The 15,914-nt window shown below is 41.3% G+C and overlaps 1 protein-coding gene across 1 annotated transcript in view; it reads right to left on the bottom strand.

Annotated features, from left to right (window-relative positions):
• Positions 1–15,914, bottom strand: part of LOC137290913 (glutamate receptor ionotropic, NMDA 3A-like) — a 93,164-nt gene that overhangs the window by 35,749 nt on the left and 41,501 nt on the right. The window contains exons 2-4 of the mRNA XM_067822116.1: positions 11,874–12,484; positions 8,149–9,202; positions 2,957–3,090 (exon numbers count right to left, since the gene is read on the bottom strand). Of these exons, the coding sequence (XP_067678217.1) occupies positions 2,957–3,090; positions 8,149–9,202; positions 11,874–12,484 (1,799 nt within the window). The remainder of the gene's footprint in view (positions 1–2,956; positions 3,091–8,148; positions 9,203–11,873; positions 12,485–15,914) is intronic.

The following is a 15,914-nucleotide window of genomic DNA, read 5'->3' as shown; positions in this document are numbered from 1 at the left end:
CCAGGCCCACCATCGGCTCAATACACCCAACATGAAAATTGTAATGAATCTGTTTATGACGGGTAATGGATATGGGCCTGTAGCTTGTGTGTGATGTCCAGATGACCCTATCAGCAATAAAAGTTTTGAAGTTAGAGCTATCGCTGGCGTATTTCACTTCTATGTCATTTGTTTCTATTTCCGTTTGTCGTGACTGGCAGGTAATTCCCCCGTTTTACGCGATTAGGTCATCAAATGAGATTATTGTCCCAACAACTGTTTAGGATCGCATCAATGTGTCATTACGGAGGAACAGGGTGATAACGAGTTCTCTGCTGACTATCATCGCCACAAACGATAATGTTAGGCATATTACGTCACCATGGTTACATGCTCTCTGTAGTTCCATTAGAAGGGATGCGTGTTGACATCCCCGATCCAATGCACTCTGAGCAGAGATGAGACTCTGCCTGGGTGCACACAGAGGAACATGGCAAATGTAGCAAACCCTTTTGAGTTGAATCTGTCGAGAGGAAGCTGTTCTTGAACGCATAAGCCTTGGCTATTGTGACTGGGTTGTCACTTCATCCGTAGCAATACTAACGCAGTCTTACGCCGGATGTGAGTGAAATGAACCTTAAAGGGCAGGATTCCAGTGCTATCAATATATATCTGTCAGATGTACAACTGATGCATGACTTAGATGTTTCTCAACTGTGTAAAATCCACGAGTGTGGGTTTGCTGCTGGAAAATTCAGAAACTCAATCAGGAATCTGCAAGACGAACACACGATCTTAGGCCCCTGTGACACCCAAGGGACGTAACTCTGGAAACAAATCGAGCCGATCTTAGCGATAGGGCTACACATGCAACAGGTTCTCAGAGTGACTACATAAAAATATAACCACTTTGCTTCAGTAAACTTTGCCGGGGGGGGGGGGGGGGGGGTGATAAACCGGGATAAAAAGGGGCATAAAGACTGTATCAGGAACATACCCTGACCAATGACAACATATGATGAAACCTCATCGACCATGTCCAATGCACATAAATCGCCACTGCAGAAAATAATCAGTTTTGGTAATCTGCCGGAACAGATTTCATTGAGCATAGATTATGGCACTAATACTTCCATACGTGAAAGACCAAACAGCGGGGGCTGTAAAAAGGGCCATTGAAAGTCAGTGATGGCCACACCAGTTGTTGGCGAAAGGGTCTACAAATGACGACGTGCATGCGTGGGAATGTGTGGCTGCTTGTACTAGCCCAGACCTAACCCGGTTTTAAAGAGCTGGCTCACTGAGATACCATGACTAAGTAACTCGAATAACCTACACAGGCACATTATGACTCCGAGTCGACCAGTGCTGATTTTACCTATTAATGCAGAGCGCCAGGTAAGGAACAGCAAGTAACGTGTTTGGTATGACGCAGCCTGGAGACGGTCGTGGGCGAGGTTATTATAACTTAAAAAGAAACGGGAATACACATGGTTGTTGCAATAAAAGTTGGGCACGACCTCAATACTATCCAAATATGAATGTTTGTAACCAATCTGGCTATGCCAGAATATAAACTGGCAACGTTGATCTTTACATTTTCAATAAAACCTACACTCAGATATCTTCTATTTCTCTTCGACCACACAGTGGCAACAGCCAAAACCAGTTTAATACAACCAAATCTTATACTTGTACAAATAGAAACCCAGAATTGCAATTAGCCGTTAATGCGTCTGTTCCCAGTATACTGTTGAAGTATGACTTCTTGTCGACATAAATCACCCTTGTCCCGTGGGACTGAGAAATGGAATAACTCAATGTTTGGCATTGATCAATGTTAGCGGAGGGTCTTATCATGAACATAGCTCTCACTGTCCCCGTAACGTCAACATGAAGATGTTTTATCATTTCATTCCAGGATCATGTCACCGACATGTTTGACCTTCGCCGCCATGAAGGCACATCAGTGTGGTAACTGGAACCCCTGTTCTGCTGTGCTGACACTGACGGACGCAGGAGTTGTCAGAGGTATTATCCTATGTCAACTTGAAGTTGTGGACCCGTTCTTGCGGATAAATGAAGTACTCCCGAGACTTCGCCATCATTTTATAAGCCTGTCTAGGTTATTACCATTACATATGTGTGAAAACGTCTTGTTGGATTTGTGTTCAGTGAGTGAGGTCAATTTTACCCCGCACTCAACGATATTCTCTGTATATGGCGTCTGTCTGTAAATAATCGAGTCTGGACAAGACAGTCCAGTGATCAACAGCAAGAGCATCGATCTGCGCAATTGGGAGCCAATCACAAGTGTCAACCAATTCAGGGAGCCTGACCACCTGACCCCGTTAGTCTCCTCTTACGACAGGAATAGTCGCCTTTTTTGGCAAGCATAGAATGATGAAGACTTACTCTACCTCTGATCTTCAGGGGTATATGTTGATGTCTTTTCACCGGTCCAAGCTCCCTGTGTATAGCCCTGACACTCCCTTACATATATCACACGCGATACAGGAGCTATACATTTCACATATCCAATGACTCATCAGTGACACATATCCACATGACACAGGTCATAGCCAGTTAATAGATCTACAGGGCATATCCATTTGACGCATCTAGAGGCATTTGAAACGTGGCACATGTACAGGACAACCACTACATGGCTCAAAAGAACATATCCCTATTTGAAACATTTATAAAACATATACGGTGGTAAATATGTGAGACATAACCATTAAAACATCTATCTATTGGGCATGCACATAATAACCTCGTGATATATCTGTAAAACATATCCACTTGACATCTTACATATTCACGTGACACACAACCAGGGTCTCCTGTACGAAGCAGCCTTAACCTTAACTCCCAACATTGCATTAAGGTTACCTCAGTGATTTTGCTTTGTGTAAGGAGGCCCACATCGTTCCGGTGTCATGCAGCACGTGACAGCACGACAGTGATACAGTACCTGAGTTTGAGAATGGCCTCCTCTGCTGAATGTGTGTAGTGTGTTTTGACGTGGTCATACAAATCAGGGTTGATCCGACTCAAGAAGGCTTCAACGGCACTCGACTTGATCAGCGACACTTTCTTGGACAGCAACTAAATAGAATATATACTTTATTGAAACATATCTTATTAAAAAGTAATACTACCAAATGATGGTTTTAACAACTTTGGTAGCCGTCACCCAAATACGTTTTATGGTTCATGGGAATCGTAAATAACAGGCAAGCAAAACACAACACTTGACACTTAAGCATAAATATGACTGAAATATTAATCGACTAACTAATGAGTTACTCTTTTGTATAAAGCATGCTATATCGTTTACCCGTATTAGATGTTGATAATTATTTCTTGTGCGTTTAAGCTTCAGTTACCAGAAAACAGGCCAGGGTGCATGTGTTTTTTTTCGCGACTGTTTATATAAAGACACATTATCTACATATAAAGAGAAACAGCAAGATACATCTTCTCACATTTTATTTTACATGATCTATCTGTTTTCGATTATTTATATGCTGCCGTCATATAAATAAGGGTTGCAGTATTACAGAGTGCGGTGTTAAATAAAAACACCTCGTATTTATCACTTTGACATGTTCAGCGATTTTAGAAGAACCCAAACTCCTGCCTGACCACTGGAATCCATGTAGCGCTTAACACAAGCGTCGCCTGTAGATTAGCGCACAGCTAATAATATACCTATGATATATATTCACCTCTAAATAAGGTGAGTGAGTGAGCCAGTTTTATGCCGTCTTTACCATCACTTCAGTCAAGTAATATAACAGAACATGGAGTTGTTTATTCTTGAGGAGACATGAATCTAGCTCTTTGTTAAGGTGCAAGACTACCCAAACGTTTTGTTTCTCTCAAAAGGCACCACTACAGACCGGCTGTATACATAATCATTACATAAGATGGAATTCTTGGTTGAAATTTTATCAGCGATCGTTAATTTAGTCTCTTCGGTGAGTCTCATCTCTGTGTATTTGAGCGAACATCGCATCTGACCCTTATGTCTATGACAAAACTCAAAGTAAGTGGAGGGGTCCACTGGTGTGCTGCATGAACGTATCTGTCGTAATAAACCATTCTGCATGGAACCGAGGAAGGCTTGCCTGAGAAGTGCGAACAAGTTGTTCGAACAAAAACTTTGTCAAGATCCTTGGTTTGTAAGCAGTATGCCTGTATTTGTTGGTTTATTCAAAATGCTAAATGCATGTGTCACTGGAGATTGTACCTCCATGTAACTAAGTTATCCCCAAAATGACCTGATATCAAACATAAACGGCGGAAAATATTATAAAGATAAACGTAATCTGTTGAAGATTTCAATATGTTCCTTTGGTTATTAGTCCCTATCAATTAATACTTATATCTGAAGTTCCCGAATTGGTGAACTTAAACCTGTCCCTAACTTACCTTGCCCCTGTCACAACCAAATTGGCTGGAATTCAGAAAACGTTACAGCTCGTTTCCAAGAAAATTTATGATACAGCCCACACTGAGCGAACCCAACTCGTCCATTCACATTATTCACGCGATGGTATTTTTGTTTCAATTTACATATGTAATGCCCAGTGGTGTTTGAAATATGTAAAATCGGATGCAATAACCATACATTGATAGTCCCCAGAGACAGTCTAATCCCCATGTGACGTTTTATTGACACTTAAATCATGCTTATCAGAAGTCCAAATTGTTGATACAATCTCTGACGAACATATTTCAGCTCAGCTGGAGTAATTACTAATGGACATTTCGAGCTTAGCTCTCATGTGATCGCTTAGAGTCTTCAAGCTTCCCTTCATATCACTGGTGCTATACACATCAACCACAATCAAACATGGCATCACAAACTATTGACACTGACTAGGTATTTAGGATCAAAGACCGGCCATTCATCACTGCTGAAGTGTTATGGATGGGATAGGTCTATATGCCCGATTCTCTTTTCACATATCGACTTCTGACTCAGTAGTCGACCTCTTATGTGTTCTTTCCTGTACCTCTCACCCCGCCAATCCTGTGAACTCTACCATACATACATCTTGTACCCTTCCTGCACTACGCTCTTTCAAACACTGCCAGTAGTGCTCTGCCAATCCCCCTTTATATCTTTCCCTACACGCTTCAATGAAGACCCCCTTCTATCATTCACTTCCTTGAATCCCCGTGTTAAACTAGGCTCGCAATAGCCTTTATTACAATGCTTTCTAAATCCTGTCACACATCCGCACTCTAGTTTGTTCGTGTAAGCCCCATGGGTTGCAAAGTTTTGCATTTGGATAGTATTGAGAGCTTGTCCAACCTTTTAAGCAACAATCATGTGTAACCCCGAGCTTTTTGTAATAGTGATAGCTACGCCTTTGTTCTACAAAGATCCCTTCCACCCTACTTAGCATTAATTACTAGTAAATACACATCATGCTACCCATTGCCATTCCTTGAGCATACAATCTGCCGTCTTCCTTGAAACCAGCTATCCGTGCATACTCCAGTACCGTACCCATTCTGATCTTTGCTAATATTTCCTGCCGCCAGCGCATCCTCAATTGCCAAATACCCACCAAAACATCTTACGATATGCTTCCCCCCTCTCCTGCATACGCTCATCTCTGCTGTCCCAGTTCATTAGTCCTCCTTCTGAACTCAGGTCTAGATGGGTTTAAGCCACAACTCCGGCTTTTGTAACTCAGACCCTGCGCTTGACAACTATTTACATAAGGGAACGGAGATTCATTCGATCTCCCATTGTAAAAAGAGTATCCCAAGTGCTTTGGACTTATGTAAAAAGCAAATAGTTCAAGCTGCTTGATTTGCATCTCGGAAACTGGCAAATATTTGTACCGTATTAGCTATGGTAAATATGACGTGGGTTTGACAAATATTTCGTCTTCGAATTCAACTGAGTAAAGAATTGAGATATTCGTTGACTTAATCCTTCATAAACCAAAATGTATTGATTGAGTTTGTTAATATGTTTTGGGCCATATCGACTACAGTCCGCAAGCACTGGTGATAAACAGCCTTGAAGTGGTGGTTACATTCGGTGCAATGGTAGTCGTGCCTTCTAACACAACGAAGAAATAAGTACAGCATGTCAAGCAAGATCTCACCTATTCCTATGTGATTTGAATATTGTGATAGAACCGGAATACCATGCCACCTGGCTCCACTGACATATGCAGCGGGGATAACGTTTCATCAAAACCTTTCTAGAAGTAGCAATTTTATTCAACAGCAAAAAATTCAATATTTAGTTTTGCAATGCGATCCTCCTTTCTCACTTGGCCCAAGCGCGGAAGATGAATCAGCTAGACGCTCCTACCCCGACTGAGATCCTAAGGACTGTGCAAGGGCCAGACATGATCCAGCTGGGACCTCTTCACATGCACCATATCGAGCAGAGAGACTTCGAAAAGTATGCACCTGTCTAGCCGACATCTTGTAAACGGAGCCATGTTTATTCTGAGATTGTTATTCATATGCACACTGCGCCCCGAAGTGTGAAAGACATGAAACAGAATCGTCTTAAGCTTTCATGAAAAGCATGAACGTTTCTGTAAGGTCTAGGTCAATATTTTCCGAATCCCCAAGTGAAGGCAAGGGTTTATTTTCCAGCAGGCAATAAAAATACCCGAGTTCGTACACTCAATGGCAGTACCACAGTAAATACATTCACCGGCACACTGTTTCGGGACCAATCAAGAGAGCGCATTGTGTAGTCCATTGAGACAGAATTAGGAGTTAATGCTTATGGCAGCGAGGAACCGTTTATCTCTGGAAGATGACGGTAAGACTAGGTTCGGCGCACGGAACTGACCAATTTGACATCTGTACGTACACGTAATTTAGGAAGAGGCAAGACTGGAGTTAATAGCTGCCATTTCAACTAATCTTTCCTCACACACAAATTCTTGATTTCCAGCAGTAGTAGTTAAATACTTGTCAATATCTAATCTGACTGAATCTATTGCCTACCTCTGACCCGTGTCTCATCTTCCCGTTCAAGAAGTTTATATCTCCTCAAGAATATTGACTAGCCGAAGACTTCTTCTTACTAGAATAATGTACTCGTCAATTATGGCGCAATTATTTCACGGTTTGTGGTATAGAATCGCATTTTCGTTCCAGATTATAGGCAACATTAAAAATGCTATCGTATTTGACCAAATAAGGATCATGTTAGTCCATGTTTGTTCATGGAACAGTTCGGATACTGGGTGGTAGTATTTAGTCAGCTGAGAGGAATGTGAATTTCTTATCATTTCATACACTTCAGGATTTATAGTGCAAAAGGTCGAGGGCCCGTGGAGACTCGGGAGTGAGTGAGTGAGTGAGTATGCTCTTACGTCGCATATTCCTATGGCCTGGTGACACCCGGACTTCACAAATTGTAACTGGGGCCTTCGTATAGTCTATCCCACTGACCCTCTCCGGAGTAGAACTGGGATCCAATCAGCTGGATTAAACTCCTGATTGAGCCTGACTCGGTTGGACGTTTTAGATACCAATTCATCGTACTTCGTGGAACAGAGTGCGTTTTGTGCTCCATCATATACTGTTAACACGTAGCACAATAGTAAAACCGAACCCGGGAGTTCACAGTGAGGAGGAACACCTTAACTACTAGTCACAGCACCGTTCCCGTAAAGAAATAAATACGCCTGATTCGATAGCGGACCTATTGTGGTGAATCCACATAAAGGGATTTTGTAATTGGGAATATACAGCATATGCATATTATGTATGTGAACACACTATGCGTTTTGAAAGAAGTAGTAGTGTGGATAACATTTAATATTTGACAAATTGAGATTGCACCTTCTCGGCACTCAATCTTCTAAAACGCATTTTGCAATCACAACTTACGACGCATGCCATTTTACACTTGTCAGAGGGGAGGCTGAAGTACCTGATATAGACTATCAGTTGGCAACTTAAATACTTGTGGTAGTTGCAGTTTGCGCGCTGTCGATGGGCTGCCAGACTCGGGATGTGTGGGTTCGAATCCCGAACGATAATCAATCCCGAAAGTATTTCAAGCTATACGTTACTTAGACAGTATTATCCGGGATGGGGAATTTGTTTGAACTTATTATAAACACATGTAGATCATTTTCAATACATGTTGATACGGTTACTCACCTTTGAGTCAAATATGCTCCTGATCATAACAACAGCGGACTGACCAGCCAGATATGCGGCCAGGTTAGCCGTGTAACTGGTCATTATGAAGATAGCCAGGCCTGCCCACACATTCTGTATGACCTTCCCTGGCCAGCTCTTGGGCGCCTTGACGTTGATGGTGTGCCCCGTCACAAGCACCCACACCATCAACAACCCCGACCCCAGCGTGTAGTTCTTGTCCCTTCTCCTGCCCCTGGGGTTGAGACCAAAGGGGCTAAACCACTCTAACGTTGAAGTAGCTATCCCTGCTACGACAGAACTCACAAGTATACAGATCCATACCTCCGGTGAAAAGGGACTGAGGAATGCCCATATGGATGTCGACCTACCACTAGCACTTGTCACCATAGCGAAGTCATTCTGGAAGTAGGGTTCGGTGAAGGACATGACAGAAAGACGCTCCGATGTTACACTAAATGCTCCAACCACGAGGTCGGCGGCGCCATTTACTATATCAGACACCATGCCCGACCACTGACCATTCTTATACGTTCCATAATCGGTGTCATTCAGAAAATAGATCACATACTCAAAATTGAGATCCACTGCAAGCTTGTCCAGTAAATCCAATGCTAAACCTTTGCAGCAATGAACACGGTAATTAGTCCTGTTGTATCCCTTGGTGGTTAGGAAGGTCTCTATCACAGAAGCTATTGCACTAGGGGAATTATCAAATATTTCAATACAAGGCTGATCCGCAAAACACTCTGATGGATGCTCAACTGGACCTTCAATGAACACAAAAGGTTTCGCAGGTCGGGTGACCACCCTGTATGTTTTGTCCGTATGGGAAGCCGGACCATAGATAGTTCTTCCTGGCCAGAGAACCGTCTTGAGATCTGTGACGCCAGTGGCAGTTATGTAGCCAACGCTGTTCCAGACCATCTCTGTCCTTGGGTTTTCTCGTAGGTTGTAAAGGTGGAAGGCGACGTCGTCGAGGCTGGGAACGTCAGATGGCGACCTCACTTGAGAGCTGCTAGCATTTTCACAGTTGTAAGGTGACGCTAGATTCCTTCAAAAGAGAGAACAAATATGAAGCCGACTTGCTTTACATAGTTAGGGGAAATGGCACCTCTGAGATTTAGAGATAAGGATAAAAAGACGACACGACGAAAAAAGCCCATTTTAGTGCTGTATATTTAGCTAGTTTATATGTATTGTATGATTTTAATATCAACACTAATCATAAGATGACCATTGTGTTTAGACAGACAACTTTGTTTTCGCATGGAATGTGTCCGTTCAACATCTTTAATCTTCATATCTTTAATTTTGGTATTCTACAAATTGACGGAAGTGAATACATGGCGGAGACTAAACTATTCCATTGACATCTTCCATTTTGATATTCTACCACTTGACAGGATCTTGAAGCAGGAAAATGGCACCTCTGAGATTTAGAGATAAGGATAAAAAGACGACACAGTTGCGGCCGTACTTTGTAATGTGGAACCGTGTACTTGCTTTGCAGGACAGGTTATCATAGTTGCAGTCTACTTTTACTTTGTACATCAGATACTAGTCTGCATATGGCTTCAGTAGAATTAAAAACGACTGGCTAAAGTAAAAGCAGGAAGTTAATGCTCATCTCATGTGCGTACATCGCATTATTTTCATATCATATAATTATATTATAACATTATACTTACCTTTCTGAAAAAAGCCCATTTTAGTGCTGTATATTTAGCTAGTTTATACGTATTGTATGATTTTAATATCAACACTAATCATAAGATGACCATTGTGTTTAGACAGACAACTTTGTTTTCGCATGGAATGTGTCCGTTCAACATCTTTAATCTTCATATCTTTAATTTTGGTATTCTACAAATTGACGGAAGTGAATACATGGCGGAGACTAAACTATTCCATTGACATCTTCCATTTTGATATTCTACCACTTGACAGAATCTTGAAGCATTCTGTTGTTCAGTTTTGATATGCTATCAGTTCTGACATTGTATCAATTGAGGAGAGTTTAGGCATTGTTCTAAATGGTTAGTTTAGATATGCCTTGAAATATATAGAATAAATTCACTTGAACACTATACAAAAAAATGAGTTTAAAGTGTCCGAGGTTAAACTCTTCGGTGATACCATGTTATGTTCAGTTCGTCGTTGTTAAACACAATAACTGTCTATGTTGCTATACTAGCATCGTTAAGTAAATATTAGCCTACGATGAGGTCACCAGAGGTGGATATCTGATATTGCCCGCGGACGAATCACCGCTTTGTCCTCGTCTAGATGTTGAATTAAGGTCGTGGCTTTTAAGAAAGTCGAGTTTCTTTCATACTTTCCTTTTAAGCACACTTCAAAGGGATCAAATGTCTTTTAAAAAGCCACCAAGAAAAACGTTCTTGTAGTTGGTTAAAAAAGTTTATTCTTGTTTTTCAGTTTGATTCAATCTTCTTCGAGTTCGTGGATTAGAATGTGTCGTAGGAACCTGCAATGACGCTTGTATCATTGCATCTGCGTGCTGTACCCTGAAACACATAGACTAGCATCGAACGATGGGGTATGTGCATATTTGATAGCATGATTGGTCCATATTCAGTTACACTTCTAAAATGTTACAATGACATGACATTAACATAAAACTTCAAGATTGAGCACCACTGCAGTTGTTTGTGAGTTCGAAGCAAGTGCTATAAGGATTCTCAAAAAGAGTCCTACATCACTTTCCTCTAACATTAAGCAAGCACGCCGTAGTATAACTGTTACAGTTCAAAATTAGGATTGAACCCAAATCACTGTCATTCACGCCTGTATAGCACTTACCTTCATATTCAACATATCCAAATGTATGACCGGTTGTTTGATGGACGAATCTGTATCTGCCATGGTTTAACGTTACCTAACAGAATCTTGTCATCTGAGCAAACAACATGATCCACATTAACGTGTAAATCCAAAGTGCATGAAATAAGATCAGAATAATTCTTTCCTCTGACGTAAGAGTCCAGTGAGATGTGACGGAGAGTGTTTGCACATCATCATCCGTTTCCACAGGTGTATGCGTCACTGTGCATCACCCTCAGGAATGTTATAATAGATTTAGTGAAACTACAATTAGAGTAAGCTGACATTCCTGTAATGGCAACGCAAGTCGATTATGTGAAATAGTTATTAGCAGAGCAGAGTCAGCTGTAGGTATCCGTTGAATTTGTTGCATGAAAATGGATGGCGTGCGTTTGATCACTGAATTACACTGCGTCATCTGCTACGAGTTTCAGCGCATCAAACAAATCCTGCACTGACAAGCAGAAGGATAGAGCCATACTCAGGTTAGTCATAAGGGAAGCTTACCCTTCAGACGGTCTGGAGTAGTGCTGAAATTCTTCAAATATGTTAAATAACTAAATAGTGTTTGGTAAATATGATGATGTTTGGAAATTGTTTGTGATAAAAAGCCGCGTCGGTGCACCTTTCACGGAAAATGATTATGTAAAGTGTGTAATTATGAAGTTGTGGATGTAAATAAACGGCAACTTTGCGAATAATTTATCCACTGATATGGAGAAATAATCTGTTTGCGGTTGACATAAATCCAGTGACCCCAAGACTGGGTAATCTGGTAGGAAGACCACTCAGGGTCATAATGTCGGTGCAACATGTGATATTACTGTTACGTCTTTCATTCCTTATTGGACATATTAGTGGCTGCAAGCTATAGACCTCACCTCATTAGGAGTTGATTTGTGGCGAGCTGAGGTTCTAGAACTGGACAGGAATCAGAACTATTCACAAGAGGGATTGCATCCATAAATGAACGCAGCTCACTGAGCTGACAAAGGCACGCATGGGCAATAGTCTTTAGAGCGCTGAGGAGGACACCCGAGATCCCCGTCAGGCTGTAACTCTGGAAAGACAGAAGTCCCTCTGGGAGGGAGGATAAGATTTCTGGACTATCTGTGTAGGCTTTTTCAGTCATGAACCAGGCATGCCCAGTGCCAAAAAACCGGTACTTTATGGCGCCATGAACGACAGTCTGCATAAGTTTCGGGGAGCAGTGGAGTACGATGATTTTCCAACCTGTGATAGATAGTTCCGTGAGCATTCTCTCCAGATTATCATCCGTGATGGTGTCCCATATCACCTCGTACTTAAAGGAACCAATGTCTGTACCCTTTCCAGCAGATTCAAACCCTGTCAGGAATCCATCATTGAGAAACTTGTCCTGAATTAACACTACCGTCTGAGGCATGTTGTACTCGCCGATCACGTGGGCCATGGCGGCGCCCTCGGTAGACATCCGGGCATTAAGAGACACGTAAACATCGGAGTATGCAACCTGTAACAAATAAACAAAATTGTGTATTTTTATAAATGGTCATGGCAATATATATATATATATATCACAGTTACACTAGCATATACATGACATACATGCCGAGTATACCCACAGGTGATGTTGGCCTCATACTGCGAGAAGCTCATCAGATGTCGTCTAAAATTTCTCTTTTGTTTTTGTAACATCTGGCCTGAGTTCACTAGTCTTTAACATGAAATATTTACGGAATTCCAACAAGAAGAAAGAACAAATCGATGAAAGGTATGAAAGAAAGATTGTAGTCAAATTTCTCAGACAATCTGTTCGTATTTTATCCCAGTTCCTCTTACACAAGAAACACCCTCTGACATATGTGCACCTAGGCTGTTCGAAAGTTCTAAAAACGACAACTCAGTACAAGATACCATTGCGACACATGTGCTCTGATCTGCTACTTGGCACAACAAAACCATGTCAGCTTGAATTTCAGCTGATTTCTTCCACAGAAACAGGACAGACAAGCCCTGACAGCGTCACAGCGTAGGCGAAAACTACAAAAATCGAACTTTTTTCAGTCAACCACTCGACAGTGACTGAAATACAAGTGTCCCTTATGACCTTTAACAATGACCATGGTGATTTTTTGTCTAACAAGATTGCCACAAGATGCAGGTATGATGCCTACAGGGTAGTTTGGGAACGTTTTAAGTTTAAAGTAAAAGATGAATTAACTCGAGTTCTTTACGCCTGTCATTGTGTGTAGAAGGGTGGTGGTTCGGTTTCCTGTCTATCTGAAACTACACTGACTCTAATAACATTTAACCAATTCGGGAATTTCATGGACCCCAGTATTAAAGCTCATGATAGATGGCGATTATTAACACTTCACCACGCACGGTCATATTATTCTTCAGCTGCCAAGGACTCCATAGTAACCATAGGATTTAAAGCGACTGAGAGACTTCTGCCCAAACCAGATAAATGATGTAACGTCTCCTTGCAGTGGCTAGAGGGTATTCTAATTCATCAATCTGGGCTGTTATTGAACCTTTGTACTCCATTCGTGCTTCTCACATCAGATGAAAGAACGACAGAGCAGTGTCCTGGATGGGGAATATGACATCTCGTCTGTACAGTTAGGACCAACGTATTATGGCTAATTTCAATGTATAAGCAAATCGAATTCCTTCTTCAGTTCACCAGAGATAGAAGTACTCAGTAAACTGGTGAATATCAGTAATGTAGTCATTAGAATGTATGGTGGCTTTCAATGAATACCGAAATGGTCACATCAGTATCTGAAACTGTTTTTGTCCTCACTAATCAGATATGTCCGCAGGCGGAATAAAAAGAACTGAATGAAAACATGAAAAGCAGAATTGAGGCAAGCGGCTTCTGCCCAGAGCCTCAGAGGACAACTACTTTATTACCCTGCCTTATGGCTTGCTCGCTACCCGAGGCACGGAGTTGTTAAAAGATGCAGATGAAACGTCAAACTTGAAGCCGTGTAAAGAACCATGGATGTCAGCTTCATATCACAATGCTTCCTGAACCTAAATAGAGGAACTATCTGCCCGATTACTTCCCCTGATGCCAGAGGGCGCCATATTCAACTCCGGAAGCCAAGTGAACATTTCCTATTTTGTGATGTGGAACAGATAAACAATTACATCAAACCCTCCTTTTAAATCATTGCTGAAAAAAATGCAGGGGTATTGCAATTTAACGAGAGATTGTCAAGCAGAGTGGAAGCAGTCTGTAAAGGAGATCCACCTCTTACGAGATCAATGAGGCACCACTACTGATACCGGAAATAAGTTTTTAGCGCACGCGCAGTTGATGTCTACGCCAAGCAGTTCAAGGGCTTTTAAGGATGTTTTTTGACAACAGTTCCTTGTTTCTGCATGGTTAGTATTGTAAGCCTTATCGTATCAAAACCAGTCGCTTTTTCTCCGTAGTCAAGAAAGAAATCAAGAATTCTCAAACAAGGGATGTGGTGAGTGTTTTCAGAATTCGTAAACGGTACCTGTGTTGAGGGAGTAGGTTTTACAACTGAAAAATATAATTCCGATATCTCGAAGCAGAAAAAAATGTGTGTTGTATGTCTGGGAGACATTGATCCCATTGATCCACAACCACAGAAAGGTTTAGAGGTCCACAACATCACAAGATATCAATATTACTACAACAAAGTTAATTACTTCTTTTTCGAATTCCGTTTCATCAAAACTTGGCATATGGGAACGAGGTTTTTTTTCGATGCTGTAGGAATGGTATTGTCTTCTATCACGATCATACGATCCATCGCTCTTTGGCACTTTCGAAACAAAAGATTGATCGGTTCATTGAAACAGGAGCACCAAGTAATTTTAGTTACTTTTTAACCGTTGTAATCTTTAGCCTAGGACATCTACCTCTGTACTCGCCAAGTCTAGTCAGTGATATAAGACGCCAGGACAAAAGGCACGCTCATCCTTGGCTGCACTCACTGATAGATAAAAGATTAGTGTGCACGGATGGACGGGGTGCATTTTAATACACCCCGCAAAACGCTTTGCAGGGAATAAAAATCTGTGATGACACACGTACTCTCACAGACGTATTTGCTACCTATCATCTGAATAATAATGGATATATTTCCACATGTATTCACCTTTAAAAATGGTTGTCCTAAAATTTCTGACATATCAGAGAGTCAAACATCGAATAACCACCGTAAATCTGAAAGCATACAGTATGGTTCAAAATTATTGAGAATAGCTAAAGCATTTCATATTATTAAACGAGAACAAATCAGATAAAATTGAATGTATTGTGAAAGTGAACTGACCTTTTCATGTTGTGTAGGTAACAATTTAATATTTTATCAAGTCTCCTTGAGCTTCACGGCACAGTCTAAGACGGGTAGGCATACTTCCTATCAGAGAGGTTAGTGTCTCGTGAGTTATGCTGTCCCAGTATCGGACCACTTCTCTCTTCATGTCTTCAATTTTTGTCAACCCCTTTGGATTCACACATTCCTTCATCATCCCCCAAATGTTCTCAATGGGATTTAAGTCAGGACTATATGCAGGAAATGGTAATGCAGTCACATTTTTCTCCTGAAACCACTGCTTGGCATGTTTTGCGGTGTGTTTAGGATCATTATCTAGCTGCAAAATCCAGTCATTTCCATAAAACACATGTGCACTTGGAAGGAGAAAATTATCTAATATGTTAGTGTAGCGTTGACTTGTCAGATTTCCCTCAAACACACACAGCGGGGTCGTTCCTAATAAGGATATCCCTCCCCATAGATGAAACTTTGGGCTGTATTTAGGTCGTCGATACAACGGTGCTGACGCAGACTTTGTCCATATTTTCACATTATCGGGATATACCCATATTGAGCTTTCATCAGTAAAAATCACATTTTCCCAGTCAAAGTTTTCATGTGCCAAACACCACTCAA

The sequence above is a fragment of the Haliotis asinina genome, chromosome 7 (genome assembly GCF_037392515.1).
Source record: "Haliotis asinina isolate JCU_RB_2024 chromosome 7, JCU_Hal_asi_v2, whole genome shotgun sequence".
NCBI classification, from domain to species: Eukaryota; Metazoa; Mollusca; class Gastropoda; order Lepetellida; family Haliotidae; genus Haliotis; species Haliotis asinina.
The sequence above is the reverse complement of the archived record's forward strand: the minus strand, read 5'-3'. Positions and strand labels throughout refer to the sequence as shown.